The following is a 16,341-nucleotide window of genomic DNA, read 5'->3' as shown; positions in this document are numbered from 1 at the left end:
GCCAGATGGTCACCCCAATGGGTATCTTTACATAATCCGCTGCTTTATGACTCCTAAACGCTTTCACCCTTAAATTATGGCACTCACAGTTGATTGTAGAATATTCAGGAGGGAACAAGCTTCCAAAACGATCGGCAGCAGTTTAGGATGAGGCATTCTTTCACACATGTCTGTGAAGGCGGACTGCAGGGCGAGGGGCTGGATGTTATATACCTCTGGCAATAATCATTGAATTCAAGTTTTTCTTAATTCCCAAGTGGTGTGTCCAATATTGTGTGTGCGTGTATACAATATATTTTGCTATACTTCAGCTTTACATGTAGAGGATTCTGTTTTGCTTGATGACATGTGAAATCAAACTCTAAAAGCCCTGCCATCTGTAATCGATCATGTGTCTCTCCTCTCCCCCGACACTGGCAGAGAGCGGCACTCTCAGCTGATGAACAGTATTAAGGGACTTTCTTGGCAGGGGGATGACCCAGCCAACCTGCTGCGCACCCTTTCCCTCCGCAGACACTCTCGCCTTCAGTTACAGTGAGTGTGCACAGGGGACAAAGCACTGCATTTGGCATTGTGAGCTAAAGCTTAGAGCGTGTCGTTTGTAAGCGATGCATTGCTGTAAAATGCTGGCATGTGTTGACACTTGTGTTGCAGACCCTTCAAACCAAAGTATCTTTTATGTTGATACCATTTTGCGTCATGCTTTGCGCTCGGAGTTTGTGTTTTTGGCATGTGGAATTTACATACGCTTTCTTAAAAGCTATAAGTTTTGCTTGTTACTAATACATTTTCTGTAAACTAATGTAGCTTTTCAATAATGGCGTATATGAAGAGATTTTGCACATCTTTCCACAGTTCTTATTAGAGAGAATGGGAAAAGTGGAGGATACAATTTGGCTGAAATTGCTCATTTGACCTTGTTTAACATCTACAAAAATCTTAAAGCAAAAATCACTACAGTAGACAAATCTAGGCGATCACTGAGACAAACCCGGGCGGGAATAAGGAATTATCCACTCGAAGTGAAATCAAATCTTACCTATTATGGTTTATATGTCCCTTTCTTCCTTGAGACAAGTGTGTGTATATGATGATTTCTATAGTGTGTGTCTTGCGTATATAACACACATAAATGTGGGGATTTTTGTTTTTTTGTTGGTGTAAAGGGTGCTTTACACACTGCGACCTCGCTAGCGATCTCATTAGCGGTGTGACACGCTAGATCGCAGATAAGATTTGCCGAGATCGCACATAGGTCGTTTTTGTAGCGCCGGTCACATGCGCGATCTCGGCAAATCGTATCTGCAATCTGGCGTGTCACATCGCTAACGAGATCGCTAGCGATGTCGCAGCGTGTAAAGCACCCTTTAGAGTGTTTGGGATCCCTTTTCTGGATATATACTGAGGACCCTGTGGTATAGGTATTAACTATGTAACATAATCTGAACTTTTCAAAGGTGTGCATTTATCTCCTAACCATAACTAACTAGTTTTGCTGGCTGGATGCATTAAGAAAAACTGAATATCTAATATTAACTGGGTAGGAAAGGTTTCTCATTTTGTTGAACTGTTATTTCTACAGGAAAAGTAAAGGTGCACGGCAGAAGCAGGTCATTCCAAAGGTAATATAGGCATTATCTTTATTATGTATTAAAGATGGTAATCTCACAGCGCTGCTTGACAGACATCCATCTAGGCAGCATGTGGGTAGGCAAGGATGAATGTTGAGTAGCTGGGTGAGTGATTACAGCGTGCTCACTATATAGTGAGTGCAGACTGTTCACTGCCCCTATGAAGTGAGTGACCACAAGGAGAATATAGCTTTCCACGTCTCCCTGCAGTTACCTGTAGATTACTACCACCATTGCTGCAGATAAATACTATTTTGGTTTTTAAAGAAAAGTCATTGTCCAATATTGGCATTGTCTTCAAATGCTTTGGAAATAAAAGCAAGCAAAACCATGGCACTTTAGTCAATAATTTTTTCCTTTTTCTTGGTATCGTTAAATGGTAGTAATGCACTGCATAAAAGATCATTTCACAGGCAAATTGGGTGATCGGCATCCTGTTTACACTGAAAGATTGTTGTGAAACAAGTATTCTTAAGAATGTCTTCGTGTAAATGGAGCTTTAGTGTAATATCAATGCTCATATAGAAACTTACTATAAAACCTAGTTTACCAGCTTTCTTTTATTCTGTTCCCAGAACCTGCTTGACTCACAATCTCTAAAAATAATAATGAACATGACTCTTCATGACCGAACCACAAAGTCCCTTCTTCATTTGCACAAGAAGAAGAAACCACCCAGCATTAGTGCCCAGTTCCAGGTTTGTTTGATTAAAAATCTGTTGCATTATTTTAATACCAAGGGTTATCCGGGGCTGTTTAATTTTTTTTACTTTGTGTCTAAGAACAAACGGGCAGGTAGTTACTTCCTGTTCTGCCTGACTCTGATCTCTGCTGGCACAAAGCGGTCATAGACCACTCCTGTCGGCGATTCTGAGGCTTCCACTGACATCATGTCGACAGAGCAGAAGCTTCTCTTCTACTCTGTTCTGTTGATGGAGCGTGACTGCTGATGTAATGTTGATTAATATGTCAGCAGACACACTCCATTGACAGACAAGCTTGGCAGATGAAGACCTGCTATCTTGACAAGAAACCTCAGAATCACCAGTAGGAGCAGTCTATGACCTCTCTGAGCCAAGGCTGGGTAGAACAGGCAGATAGTTACCTTCCAGTTAAGTTTTAAGCCCAAAGTTGAAAAATAAACATTAACGCTCCCGGATACCCCCCTTTCAGATACCCTATCCATCCAAAACTGTGACAGTAACATTAAATATGCCTACTGCTATATTTCAATAAAGTCTTCTTTATGCCCCGTAAAACTTAGAATGCCATGCTTGCCACATGCAAATGCACCAAAATTAGTCTAGGAGGGTGCTGGATTCCTCAGATTAGTTCTACCTCAGATCCTTTATTCCACTTTGTATAGCGCACGTCAATCATGTCCAATCTATATCCTGGTAGGCACACTGGAATTATTGCGCATATGCGCAGTGTCTTCCCTAAAGGTAGTTCTACCTGACGTGGATTGTATATTGGACTTCAATCATTCACAAGGGGTCTTGGTTAGAGGATCCGAGGCAGGACTAGTGAGGAGAAAGCAACAACCTACCGGACTAGTTGTGGCTCTTGTGTACATAGAAAGGGCTCCATTCCACTTTCCTTTTTAGATGTTAAAATCTTTGTGTACCATGTATATGTTTTTACTGAATACAGTAATAAATATTAACATGGTGGTGTTCTGAGACAGTTTGTTGACCTGACAAGTTTTCTTTAAATAGTCATAAATAAAATGAGCTGGAGTTTGAGTAATAATGCAACAATGTTTGTCCTATTCTTTTAGTTTTGTATAGTCTACGAGATAGTCCTTATAACAGAGGATATAGTATTATGGCATTGATTTTTAAGAGCGGGGAATTCATCATTGGTCTTGATCAGGCAAAGTTGTGAAGTCAAACACTCCTAATTCATGAAGTGGTGCATTCCTCTTCATGAATCTGGAGTATTACTAGTGGCGTGCACCACGCCAGAAATCGTGCACTAGTAATTGGCAAGTAACGCCACAGCCGTCATGAATTAGGCAAGACCCTGCCTTACCCCAGCTCTGCCCATTTTTGCATAGCTGAAATAAATTTTCATAAAGACACCAAAAGTTCAACATTTGTGTGCATTTCCGAGTTGCCACAAAATATCGCAACATTTCAAAGCAATTTAATTCTGGTGAAATTGCTTAGATGAATTGAGGCCAAATTGTCTTAATCTTATATAACTGTAAACCTATTCCACATACTGTATATTCATTTCCTTCAGGCATCGTTAAACAAGCTCCTTGAGACACTTGGAAAAGCTGAACCGTTCTTCATTCGATGCATCCGCTCCAATTCTGAAAAGGTGGGAGTTCTTTATCAATTAAAATTTGACCTTTTCCTTTACCACTCAATATGCTGAAAGATTCACATTCCTGCTAATAAATTTAGTATCTAATTACTCCTTAACTCCTGGAAACCTTAATTGGTCTTCAAATCTAAAATTATAGGGTCAGAATGGGTAAACAAAGTGCAATACTCTCCTCACTGGTTCCCTGCCAAGCTCTACTTCGTGCTGTAGCGCGAACTTTGTAACACAAGGAAATGTGTGCACTGCAGATTGGCTGTCGCGGGTCATCACTGCAGACAATTGGCTATTTGTCACGTCCGTTTGTTAGGACATGGTCACTTCAATGGGGAGCCATGCATTGTAGGAGAGAGAGCAGCGGGTGATCAATGACATGAGTATCACTGTTATTTTTCAGCTTTCACTTTTATTGAAAGACCTTTTACTGTGCAGACAACTGTTAATCTTAACCCCATTAACGACCCATGACGTACTGGGTGCGTCATGGATCATGTACGGTTAATCCCCGCCCCCTGCCGTGGGCAGGCCGCAGCAATCTGCGCACATATCCGCAGTTTTCAACAGCTGACGCGTGCCTACTAGTCGTGGAATTGCTTCCACCTGCGACTATTAACCCCTTACATCTTGCTGCCAAAATCTGGCAGCGAGATGTGTGTGCGCGCCGCCATTATGCTGACTTACCCCACCCCCATCGGAAGTCACGTGACCTGATCACGTGACTTCCGGTGGTTGACATGGTAGCACAGGGTCATGTGATGATGTCTGTAGCTAACATGAGTCATTTACTCTCAATACCGGAATACTGCCGGCATTGAAAGTAAAGCAGCATATCTGCAGATCTTAGCTCTGGAGATATGGCAGAGCGGTCAGATTGCTGATTGCTATAGCCCCCTAGGGGGACTAGTAAAATAAAAAAAAAGTTTTAAAAAATGTAAAAAAACCCTAAAAGTTCAAATCACCCCCCTTTCACCCCGTTGAAAATTAAAGGGTTAAATAAATAAAAAAATATACACATTTGGTATCGCCGCAATCAGAAATGCCCGATCTATCAAAATATAAAATCAATTTATCTGATTGGAATTTTTTTGCTGCTATGTCGTTTACCAAACGCCAAAATTACGTTTTTTGGTCACCGCAAATTTTGCGCAAAATGCAATAACAGGCGATCAAATTGTAGCATCTGCACAAAAATGGTACAGGTAAAAACGTCAGCTCGAGACGCAAAAAATAAGCAGTCACTGAGCCATAGATCCCGAAAAATGAGAATACTACGGGTTTTGGAAAATGGCGCAAAACGTGCGCCAGTTTTTTTTTGGACACGCTTGTGAATTTTTTTAACCCCTTAGATAAAAGTAAATCTATACATGTTTGGTGTCTACAAATTCGCACCGACCTCAGGCATCACTATGAAACATCAGTTTTACCGTATAGTGAACACTGTGAATAAAATATCCCAAAAACTATTGTTTCGATCACACTTTTTTTGCAATTTTTCCGCACTTGGAATTTTTTTGCCGTTTTTCCAGTACACTATATGGTAAAACTTATAGCTCCATTTAAAACTACAACTCGTCCTGCAAAAAACACGCCCTTATATGGCAAGATTGACGGAAAAATAAAAAATTACGGCTCTCGGAAGAAAGAGAGGGAAACCCCACCCCCGGAAAAAACGCAAAATGTCCTGGGGCTGAAGGGGTTAAGAAGTGTTTTATTGGTGATAAATGTAAAGATACAGTTATTGTGTCTTTCTTCTAAACTGCCTGTGTTTATCAGAAAGAAATAATCTTGGTTATCTCTCTCATGCGCACACCCTATAGATGGAGATGACGTTTGACGAAGCTTTAGTACTTCAGCAGCTGCGTTACACAGGAATGTTGGAAACTGTGCGCATCCGTAGATCAGGATATAGTGCAAAGTACACATATCAGGTACTTGAATACTATAGCATTTCCTTCTTTAAAAATCGGTGGGGTATATTTATTGTATTTACATTATTATCTCCCTTATTTTTAGGAGTTTAATGACCAGTTTCAGGTTCTGCTACCCAAGTCTTCAACAGCCCTAAAAGGGAAGATCACATCTTTGCTGGAGGAAATTAGTCTAGACCCGCATAACTACCAGTTGGGAAAAACAAAGGTTTGTTTTACATGTTTGCATAGAAAAATTAGTGTATATAATATATATATTTTTTTATTCAAACGCTTAGGCTATATGCGCACGTTGAATTTTTTTGCCGCATGTTTTGTTGTGTTATTTGGTGCAGTTTTTGTCAGCAAGTTCTAACTTTTGACTTCCCAGCAAAGTCTATGAGAATTCAGATTGGCTTTACATACGTTGCATTTTTTTTTGTCTGCAGTTTGTCAAAACCTTTTGACAAAAAAGAAGCAGCATGTTCATTCTTTTTGCATTTTTGTCACGTTTTGTCACCGATTTGAAATCAATGAGATGAAAAACGCAAGAAAAAAATGCATTCTACCAAATTTGTGCATTTTGCATGTGTTTAACTTGCATTTCTTTGTCGCTCCATTGGGAAACCCAGACAATTGGGTGTATAGGCTATGCCTCCGGAGGCCGCACAAAGTATTACACTTAAAAGTGTTAAGCCCCTCCCCTTCTGCCTATACACCCCCTGTGCTCCCACGGGCTCCTCAGTTTTTTGCTTTGTGCGAAGGAGGTCAGACACGCACGCACAGCTCCACAGATTGGTCAGCAGCAGCTGCTGACCATGTCGGATGGAAGAAAAGTGGGCCCATATAGAGCCCCCAGCATGCTCCCTTCTCACCCCACTCTTGTCGGTGGTGTTGTAAGGTTGAGGTATCCATTGCGGGTACGGAGGCTGGAGCCCACATGCTGTTTTCCTTCCCCATCCCCCTCAGGGCTCTGGTGGAAGTGGGATCCTATCGGTCTCCAGGCACTGAGACCGTGCTTCATCCACAACTCCTGTGGAGCCTGCTGGATAGGAGCCGGGTATCGTTCAGGGACATGGCCCTGCTACTTGGAGGTACTCTGTATCCCTGTTGGGACAGCGCACAGCAACACTCCAGCTTTGCTGGGTGTGCTAGTGCACCGGGGACCACGGCGCTGACTGGGTTAATATGTGCCATTACACACTCAGCGTTGCTGAGTGTGTTTATGTATAGGGACTGCCGCACTGACCGCCGCGGCCATGGAAACACTGCGGCGCGGCTGGGACTTGTAGTGCGCCGGGGACTTTCACGCCGGCCGCGCTTTTACGGCGGCCGCGTTTATTACTAGGGTCCCCGGCTTTTTGCGGCCTACTTTCTTTTCCTCCCGCCCACAGCCCTGACAGGCAGGGGAAGGGCGGGACGCTGCACAGAACGAGCAGCACTGAGGGCTGGAGCATGCTTTGCATACTCCACCCCTCTCACTGTGCACAGTGCGGGCACCAGTTCCCGCTCTTTCTGGGTCACGCCCACGGCTCCCTCCTCTCCTCAGGACGCCGGCAGCCATTCCTGTCAGCTCCTCGGACGCTGCAGAGGGGGACAAAGTCTGGGAGACCCAGGCAGGGACTCTGGTGGCCTCACAACCGCTTTAGGCAGGTGGTAAGCAGCCCCCGTGGTGCTAGCCCCATTGTGCAGTAGTGTAACATTATATGTTTATGGTATATATGTTTTACACTGTATGGTGCACAGTTGATTTCTGGCTATATACCCTATTGTGTTACTCAGGGAAGATAATAGCATGGCGCCCACGAAAGGCAGGGGTGCCAAAACACAGGCTTATTATGTTGCCTGCGCCGCATGTACGACCCCGCTACCGGCAGGTTCCACTGACCCTCATTGTGTGCACTGTTCGGCCCCTGTGGCACTTAATCAGCCGGAGCCTCTGCTAAGAGGGGCCCAGGGGGAGCCACCTGCTAACACTGTTCAGGTGACGGGGACGGAGTTTGCAAAACTCTCTGAGACTATGGCTAAGATACTAGAAGCCTTGCAGTCCAGGCCGGTATCTCAGCACAGGGACTCTGTTGAATCTTTGTTCCCTGGCCCACCTCAGCTGGACCAACAATGTCCTCCCGGGGTATCTCATGGATCCCAGGCTGAGGGTTCTGACACAGACCCCAGCCCCAGACCGACTAAGCGAGCTCGCTTAGATTTTCCCTCGACATCATCATATTGTGCAGGGTCTCAGAGGGGGGAATCTCTGGTTGATGATGCGGAGACAGCTGATCAGGATTCTGATCCTGAGGCCGCTCTCAATCTTGATACTCCGGACGGGGACGCCATAGTGAACGACCTTATTGCGTCCATCAATCGTATGTTGGATATTTCTCCCTCAGCTCCTCCGGTGGAGGAGTCAGCTTCTCAGCAGGAGAAATTCCGTTTCAGGTTTCCCAAGCGTACACCGAGTATGTTTCTGGACCACTCTGATTTCAGAGAGGCAGTCCAGAATCACCATGCTTGTCCAGATAAGCGTTTTTCTAAGCGCCTTAAGGATACACGTTATCCTTTTCCCCCTGACGTGGTCAAAAGTTGGGCTCAGTGTCCCAAAGTGGATCCTCCAATCTCCAGACTGGCAGCTAGATCCATACTTGCAGTGGAAGATGGGGCTTCACTCAAAGATGCCACTGACAGGCAGATGGAACTCTGGTTGAAATCCATCTATGAAGCTATCGGTGCTTCTTTTGCCCCAGCGTTCGCAGCCGTATGGGCGCTACAAGCTATCTCAGCAGGTCAAGCGCAAATTGACGCAGCCACACGCACGTCCGCGCCACAGGTGGCGTCCATAACCACTCAGACGTCGGCATTTGCGTCTTACGCTATTAATGCTGTCCTGGACTCTGCGAGCCGTACGGCGGTTGCAGCCGCCAATTCGGTGGTACTCCGCAGGGCCTTGTGGCTACGGGAATGGAAGGCAGATTCTGTTTCCAAAAAGCGCTTAACCAGTTTGCCAATTTCTGGCGACCGATTGTTTGGCGAGCGTTTGGATGAAATCATCAAACAATCCAAGGGAAAGGATACATCCTTACCCCAGCCCAAACCGAACATACCCCAACAGAGGAAGGGGCAGTCGAGGTTTCGGTCCTTTCGGGGCGCGGGCAGGTCCCAATTCTCCTCGTCCAAAAGGCCTCAGAAAGATCAAAGGAACTCTGACGCATGGCGGTCTAAGTCACGTCCTAAAAAGGCCACCGGAGGTGCCGCTACCAAAGCGGCTTCCTCATGACTTTCAGCCTCCTCACTCCGCATCTTCGGTCGGTGGCAGGCTCTCCCGCTTTTGCGACGCCTGGCTGCCACGGGTAACAGACCGTTGGGTGAGAGACATTCTGTCTCACGGTTACAAGATAGAGTTCACCTCTCGTCCCCCGACTCGATTCTTCAGGTCATCCCCGCCTCCCGAGCGAGCCGAGGCTCTTCTGCAGGCGCTGGGCACTCTGAAGGCAGAAGGAGTGGTGGTCCCTGTTCCTCTTCAGCAACAGGGCCACGGTTTTTACTCCAACTTGTTTGTGGTCCCAAAGAAGGACGGGTCTTTCCGTCCTGTCCTGGACCTGAAACTTCTCAACAAACACGTAACGACCAGGCGGTTCCGGATGGAATCCCTCCGCTCCGTCATCGCCTCAATGTCCCAAGGAGATTTCCTTGCATCGATCGATATCAAAGATGCTTATCTCCACGTACCGATTGCTCCAGAGCACCAGCGCTTCTTGCGCTTCGCCATTGAAAACGAACACCTGCAGTTCGTGGCACTGCCGTTCGGCCTGGCAACAGCCCCACGGGTTTTCACCAAGGTTATGGCTACTGTAGTAGCGGTCCTCCACTCTCAGGGTCACTCGGTGATCCCTTACTTGGACGATCTCCTGATCAAGGCACCCTCTCAAGAGGCATGCCAACACAGCCTCGACGCTACCCTGGAGACTCTCCAGAGTTTCGGGTGGATCATCAATTTTCCAAAGTCACATCTGACACCGGCCCAATCGCTCACATACCTTGGCATGGAGTTTCATACCCTCTCAGCGATAGTGAAGCTTCCGCTGATCAAGCAGCGGTCACTACAGACAGGGGTACAATCTCTCCTTCAAGGCCAGTCACACCCCTTGAGGCGCCTCATGCACTTCCTGGGGAAGATGGTGGCAGCAATGGAGGCAGTTCCTTTCGCGCAGTTTCACCTGCGTCCTCTTCAATGGGACATCCTACGCAAATGGGACAGGAAGCCGACGTCCCTCGACAGGAACGTCTCCCTCTCTCAGGCGACCAAAGCTTCCCTTCGGTGGTGGCTTCTTCCCACTTCATTATCGAAGGGGAAATCCTTCCTACCCCCATCCTGGGAGGTGGTCACGACGGACGCGAGTCTGTCAGGGTGGGGAGCGGTTTTTCTCCACCACAGGGCTCAGGGTACGTGGACCCAGCAAGAGTCCTCGCTTCAGATCAATGTTCTGGAAATACGGGCAGTGTATCTTGCCCTGAAAGCGTTCCAGCAGTGGCTGGAAGGCAAGCAGATCAGAATTCAGTCGGACAATTCCACAGCGGTGGCATACATCAACCACCAAGGCGGCACACGCAGTCGGCAAGCCTTCCAGGAAGTCCGGCGGATTTTGATGTGGGTGGAAGCCACGGCCTCCACCATCTCTGCAGTTCACATTCCAGGCGTGGAAAACTGGGAAGCAGATTATCTCAGTCGCCAGGGCATGGACGCAGGGGAATGGTCCCTTCACCCGGACGTGTTTCAGGAGATCTGTTGCCGCTGGGGGGTGCCGGACGTCGACCTCATGGCGTCCCGGCACAACAACAAGGTACCGACGTTCATGGCACGGTCTCAAGATCCCAGAGCTCTGGCGGCAGACGCCTTAGTTCAGGATTGGTCGCAGTTTCAGCTCCCTTATGTGTTTCCTCCGCTGGCACTGTTGCCCAGAGTGTTACGCAAGATCAGGGCCGACTGCCGCCGCGTCATCCTCGTCGCTCCAGACTGGCCGAGGCGGTCGTGGTACCCGGATCTGTGGCATCTCACGGTCGGCCAACCGTGGGCACTACCAGACAGACCAGACTTGCTATCTCAAGGGCCGTTTTTCCATCTGAATTCTGCGGCCCTCAACCTGACTGTGTGGCCATTGAGTCCTGGATCCTAGCGTCTTCAGGGTTATCTCAAGACGTCGTTGCCACTATGAGACAGGCTAGGAAACCAACGTCCGCCAAGATCTACCACAGGACGTGGAAAATTTTCCTGTCGTGGTGCTCTGCTCAGGGTTTTTCTCCCTGGCCTTTTGCCTTGCCCACTTTTCTGTCCTTCCTTCAATCTGGACTGGAAAAGGGTTTGTCGCTCGGCTCCCTTAAGGGACAAGTCTCAGCGCTCTCTGTGTTTTTCCAGAAGCGCCTAGCCAGACTTCCACAGGTACGCACGTTCCTGCAGGGGGTTTGTCACATCGTTCCTCCTTACAAGCGGCCGTTAGAACCCTGGGATCTGAACAGGGTGCTGCTGGTTCTTCAGAAACCACCATTCGAGCCAATGAGAGATATTTCTCTCTCACGCCTTTCGCAGAAAGTGGTTTTTCTAGTAGCAGTCACTTCACTTCGGAGAGTGTCTGAGCTAGCAGCGCTGTCATGCAAAGCCCCTTTCCTGGTTTTTCACCAGGACAAGGTGGTTCTGCGTCCGGTTCCGGAATTTCTCCCTAAGGTGGTATCCCCCTTTCATCTCAATCAGGATATCTCCTTACCTTCTTTTTGTCCTCATCCAGTTCACCAATGTGAAAAGGATTTGCACTTGTTAGATCTGGTGAGAGCACTCAGACTCTACATTTCTCGTACGGCGCCCCTGCGCCGCTCGGATGCACTCTTTGTCCTTGTCGCTGGCCAGCGTAAAGGGTCACAGGCTTCCAAATCAACCTTGGCTCGGTGGATCAAGGAGCCAATTCTCGAAGCCTTCCGTTCGGCTGGGCTTCCGGTTCCCTCAGGGCTGAAGGCCCATTCTACCAGAGCCGTGGGCGCGTCCTGGGCTTTGAGGCACCAGGCTACGGCTCAGCAGGTGTGTCAGGCGGCTACCTGGTCGAGCCTGCACACTTTCACGAAACACTATCAGGTGCATACCTATGCTTCGGCGGATGCCAGCCTAGGTAGACGAGTCCTTCAGGCGGCGGTTGCCCACCTGTAGGAAGAGGCCGTTTTACGGCTCTCTTACGAGGTATTATTTTACCCACCCAGGGACTGCTTTTGGACGTCCCAATTGTCTGGGTCTCCCAATGGAGCGACAAAGAAGAAGGGAATTTTGTTTACTTACCGTAAATTCCTTTTCTTCTAGCTCCAATTGGGAGACCCAGCGCCCGCCCCTGTTTTTTTGTGTACACATGTTGTTCATGTTGAATGGTTTCAGTTCTCCGATATTCCTTCGGATTGAAGTTACTTTAAACCAGTTTATAATTCTTTTTCCTCCTTCTTGCTTTTGCACCAAAACTGAGGAGCCCGTGGGAGCACGGGGGGTGTATAGGCAGAAGGGGAGGGGCTTAACACTTTTAAGTGTAATACTTTGTGCGGCCTCCGGAGGCATAGCCTATACACCCAATTGTCTGGGTCTCCCAATTGGAGCTAGAAGAAAAGGAATTTACGGTAAGTAAACAAAATTCCCTTCTTTTGACACAAAAAACACAGGTCACTAACATTGTTCTAGGATAAATTCATTTTCTCTCTCTATCTCTCTGTCTCTGTCTCTAAGCGCTTCATACTCACCGATCACTGGCGGGGTGTCACACATGCTGCCTCTCATTCTTCTTGCGGGTCGCTCATTAGGCTCATGCATATTCACTGCTTCTCCCAGCATCCGGCGTCTGTGATTGATTGCAGTCAGACCCACCGCCATGCTGAGTGACAGCTGTCTAACTGCAACCAATCACAGACGTCGGTGGGCGGGTCTTTTTTGTACAGTAAAATAATTAAAAAAGACTGGTGTGCGGTTTCCCCAATTTTGATACCCAGCCAAGATAAAGCCCCATAGCTGGGGCTGGTATTCTCAGACTGGGGAGGTCTATGGTATTAGGCTATCCCCTACCTAAAAATATCAGCCAACAGGTGCCTGGACTTGTTCCATCAATTATATGTGACAGTTCCGGCACTTTACCCAGCGCTTCCCAAATGCCCTAGTGCTTTGGCAATCTGGGTAATGAGGACGTTAATGGCAGCCCACAGGAGCCACTAAGTCCTAGATTAGTCATGGCAAGCATCTATGAGACACCCACCCATCATTAATCTGTAAGTGAAAGTAAATAAACACAAACACCCCAAAAATCCATAAAAAACAAATATGCACCCTCTTTCACCACTTAATTAACCCTAATAATACCCCTGCAGGTCTGACTAATCCACACAAGGTCCCATGACGCTTCCAGCACTGTTAAATCTGATGCTCACAGCGAGTGCCATAGAACATGACTGCCCGTTGTGAGCTCCACACTGCAATTGAAGTGAGCCGTCCGGTCAGCGGTAACGTCACTCAGGTTAGCCGCGGCCACAGTTGGAGCCCCCCACCCGTGACAGCAAATCACCCGAGTGACTGAAGTGAGCCACGCGATCAGCTGTGATGTCACTCAGGTGATCTGCGTTCATAGCTGGAATCCTCCACCTGTGACCGCAAATCAGGCCGCCACTGAAGCGAGCAGCAGGTGCAGGACTCACCTGAGTGACGTCACTGCTGATTGCGCAGCTCACTTCAGTTGTGGCCTGAACCACACAGCAGCAGTCGCATGCAACCCATGAAGTCACTGCTGTGACACACGCTGTACTGCGGGGCCCGCAGCTGTGACATCAAGGGTTCATTCAAGTTCATTCTGATCGTGCGGCTCTGTCTGCACTCACAGCTGGCAGTCATGCTCTATGATGCTTGCTGTGACAGGACAGAAATGTAGCAGAAATGAATCGCAGTGGATTACGTCAGACTTGAAGGGGTGTTTAGGGGTTAATAAAGTGGTGAAAGAGCATTTTTTTTATCTTATTACAAATAAATTATTTTGGGGGGGGGGTTGTGTTTATTTACTTACAGATTAGTGATGGAGCAGGGTCTCATAGATGACTGTCATCACTAATTTAGGACTTAGTGGCAGTTGTGGGCTGACATTAACTCCTTATTGCCCCGATTGCCACCACTCCAGGGCACCGGGAAAAGCAAGGTCCAGCGCCAGAATTGGTGCATCTTATGGATGCGCCACTTCTGGTGCAGATGTGGGCTGCTATTGTTAGGCTGTAAAGGGCCAAATAATGAAGGGCCTTCCCACCCTAATAATATCTGCCCACCCAGTTGTCTGCTGTACCTTTGACTGCTTTTAGAAAAATGTGGGGGGACCACACGTCTTTTTATTTTTTTTATTTTTTTTTTTCTTCAATAAAATAAACCAAATAATTAAAAAATAAAAACAAAACAAAGAAATTAAAAAAAATAAAACAGCTGGCTAAGCTAGCCATCACTCGATCTATTGGGCTACTCTGTTATTTCTTTCTATCTATTCTGTTCTATGTGTTTTTTTATTATCTATTCTTTATGTTCTTTCTATCCCTCTATTCTAGCAAGCTATAAATTATTCTATCCTATAATATTTAGTTTTTTCTTTAAAAAAAAAACGCATTAACAAAATACACTATCATTACAAGTGTTTTTTTACATTTACAGGCTCCGTGACAAGGGGCAGTTTTGGTTGCAGTTTGTGTGCAGAAAAAACTGCAGCATGCGCATATAGCCTTAGTTTAACCCATTCCTGACATGTGACTTTATGGCATGGACTCGCTAACATTATTACAGCAGTTACTGATCAGTAAGTTGTGTTAATGATTTAGACAATGCTGATTAGTTTAACCCCTTATCTCCAAAGTCAATTTTGATCTTCTGGACAGGGACCCATTTTTCAAAATCTATCCTTACTGGGATGTTAGAAAACTTAAGTTTTACAGCTAATTTGAAATTTTTTTTTTTAAGTAAACTTACAAATCCTAATTTTTTTTTTTTTTAGTGACCGCTTTCTTTGTCAAGTGATTATATGTAATTTTTTTTTTTATTTATTAATCATGATCCCATTTAAAAAATTGCACCCCTCAAGCTTATTCATGAAGTTTTAACTCTTCAGGGATTAAAACAAAGTTGAATGAAAAAGAAAAATATACTTTCTCCACTAAAATGTTGCATTAGTCTCAAATTTTCACAAGGGATAACAGAAAATACACCCTATCATTTGATACGCAATGTCTTGTTCAAATAACCGACATTTTAATTTTTATTAAATCATTAATACACATGAAAATAAACTTTTTGATACATCTGATCAGAAAAATCTTTCACCTATTAGATTTATCATTCATTTACAAAATTCTCAATTCACGGGTAAATTCTGTATTCAGTGAAGACAGGTTGTTACATTACTGAGACAGGAGATGGCAGTTGTTACAGACAAGATCCAACTTAGAGGGAAGTGTGGAGGAGAGAATGAAGGAGTTAAAGGCAAAGCTCCTCTCTTCTCCCTCCCTCATCTACATAGAACCATATCAGCAGCAACTGTCAAGAAATCATTGAAAAGTGAGTCTTGCTCAAGAGATGGAGTTCATAACTCAGATACTGCACATACACAAACCTGAGCATGGATACAATATAAAGCTTATGCTATAATTCAAAGTTTAGCACTCTCAGGTAGGAGCTATGTGGTCTTGTCTTCTGAGTATGATATGTTTTTCAGGGGTTTTGGTTGTTTGTTTTTTTTGAGCAATTAGTGGAGGTCTCAAAATCTAGATCCCCACCAATCTGTTGCATTTAAACGGACATCAAAGTATAAAAAGGTTAGTTACTCTATACGTACGCACGCCTCGTTGATGAAGCCACCGCGAAACGCACGTCAGGTGTAGGGGACACAGCACTTGGGGGCTCCTGCAATCCAGCTAAGCATTATTCTGGTAGTTGATTCTTTACCACTATTGTTTTTTTTATTTTTTACACCTGTATATGCTTTTATACTGATTCATTTATCCGTACTTGCATCTCCTTGTAGCTCCCCCACAGAATACTATTAGTACACTTTTGTTTCTCTTTGGTTACATGCAGATATAAGGCTTGAACCACGGGTGTCTTTCACATACATGCATATGTTATTGTGATACAATTTTGATACTTATAAACTAGCTTGTACGGTTCCCAGGTTTTTTTGCTGTACTTTGGCATAATGTTTACATATATTGCACTTTAATATGAGTGGTAATTTCATATTTTCCATCAATTAGTGTAACCTCTGTGTATGTTTTACCCAATTGATGTAATTAACTGTTTTCAATTATATGTATATTTTTGTGAGGTGTCCCCATTTCGTTCTACTTGTGAAGTATTTTTAGGCAATTTTTCTTCTTCTAAATTGCTTTTAAATTATTTAATAGAAATTATATATTTTAACTTTGGTGTTTACCTCATACCT

At 45.5% G+C, this 16,341-nt stretch overlaps 1 protein-coding gene across 6 annotated transcripts in view; it reads left to right on the top strand.

The window, feature by feature from the left end:
• MYO9B (myosin IXB) overlaps positions 1-16,341 on the top strand; it is a 255,193-nt gene that overhangs the window by 136,918 nt on the left and 101,934 nt on the right. For 4 of the 6 annotated variants that reach the window (XM_075314924.1, XM_075314943.1, XM_075314922.1 and 1 more), the window contains exons 15-20: positions 421-534; positions 1,583-1,622; positions 2,207-2,329; positions 3,879-3,959; positions 5,780-5,890; positions 5,976-6,098. In XM_075314924.1, coding sequence (XP_075171039.1) covers positions 421-534; positions 1,583-1,622; positions 2,207-2,329; positions 3,879-3,959; positions 5,780-5,890; positions 5,976-6,098 — 592 coding nt within the window. The remainder of the gene's footprint in view (positions 1-420; positions 535-1,582; positions 1,623-2,206; positions 2,330-3,878; positions 3,960-5,779; positions 5,891-5,975; positions 6,099-16,341) is intronic. The other 2 variants (XM_075314952.1, XM_075314933.1) reach the window with 1 other exon arrangement.

Source organism: Anomaloglossus baeobatrachus, chromosome 1 (assembly GCF_048569485.1).
Source record: "Anomaloglossus baeobatrachus isolate aAnoBae1 chromosome 1, aAnoBae1.hap1, whole genome shotgun sequence".
In the NCBI taxonomy this organism is placed as follows: domain Eukaryota; kingdom Metazoa; phylum Chordata; class Amphibia; order Anura; family Aromobatidae; genus Anomaloglossus; species Anomaloglossus baeobatrachus.
The sequence above is the reverse complement of the archived record's forward strand: the minus strand, read 5'-3'. Positions and strand labels throughout refer to the sequence as shown.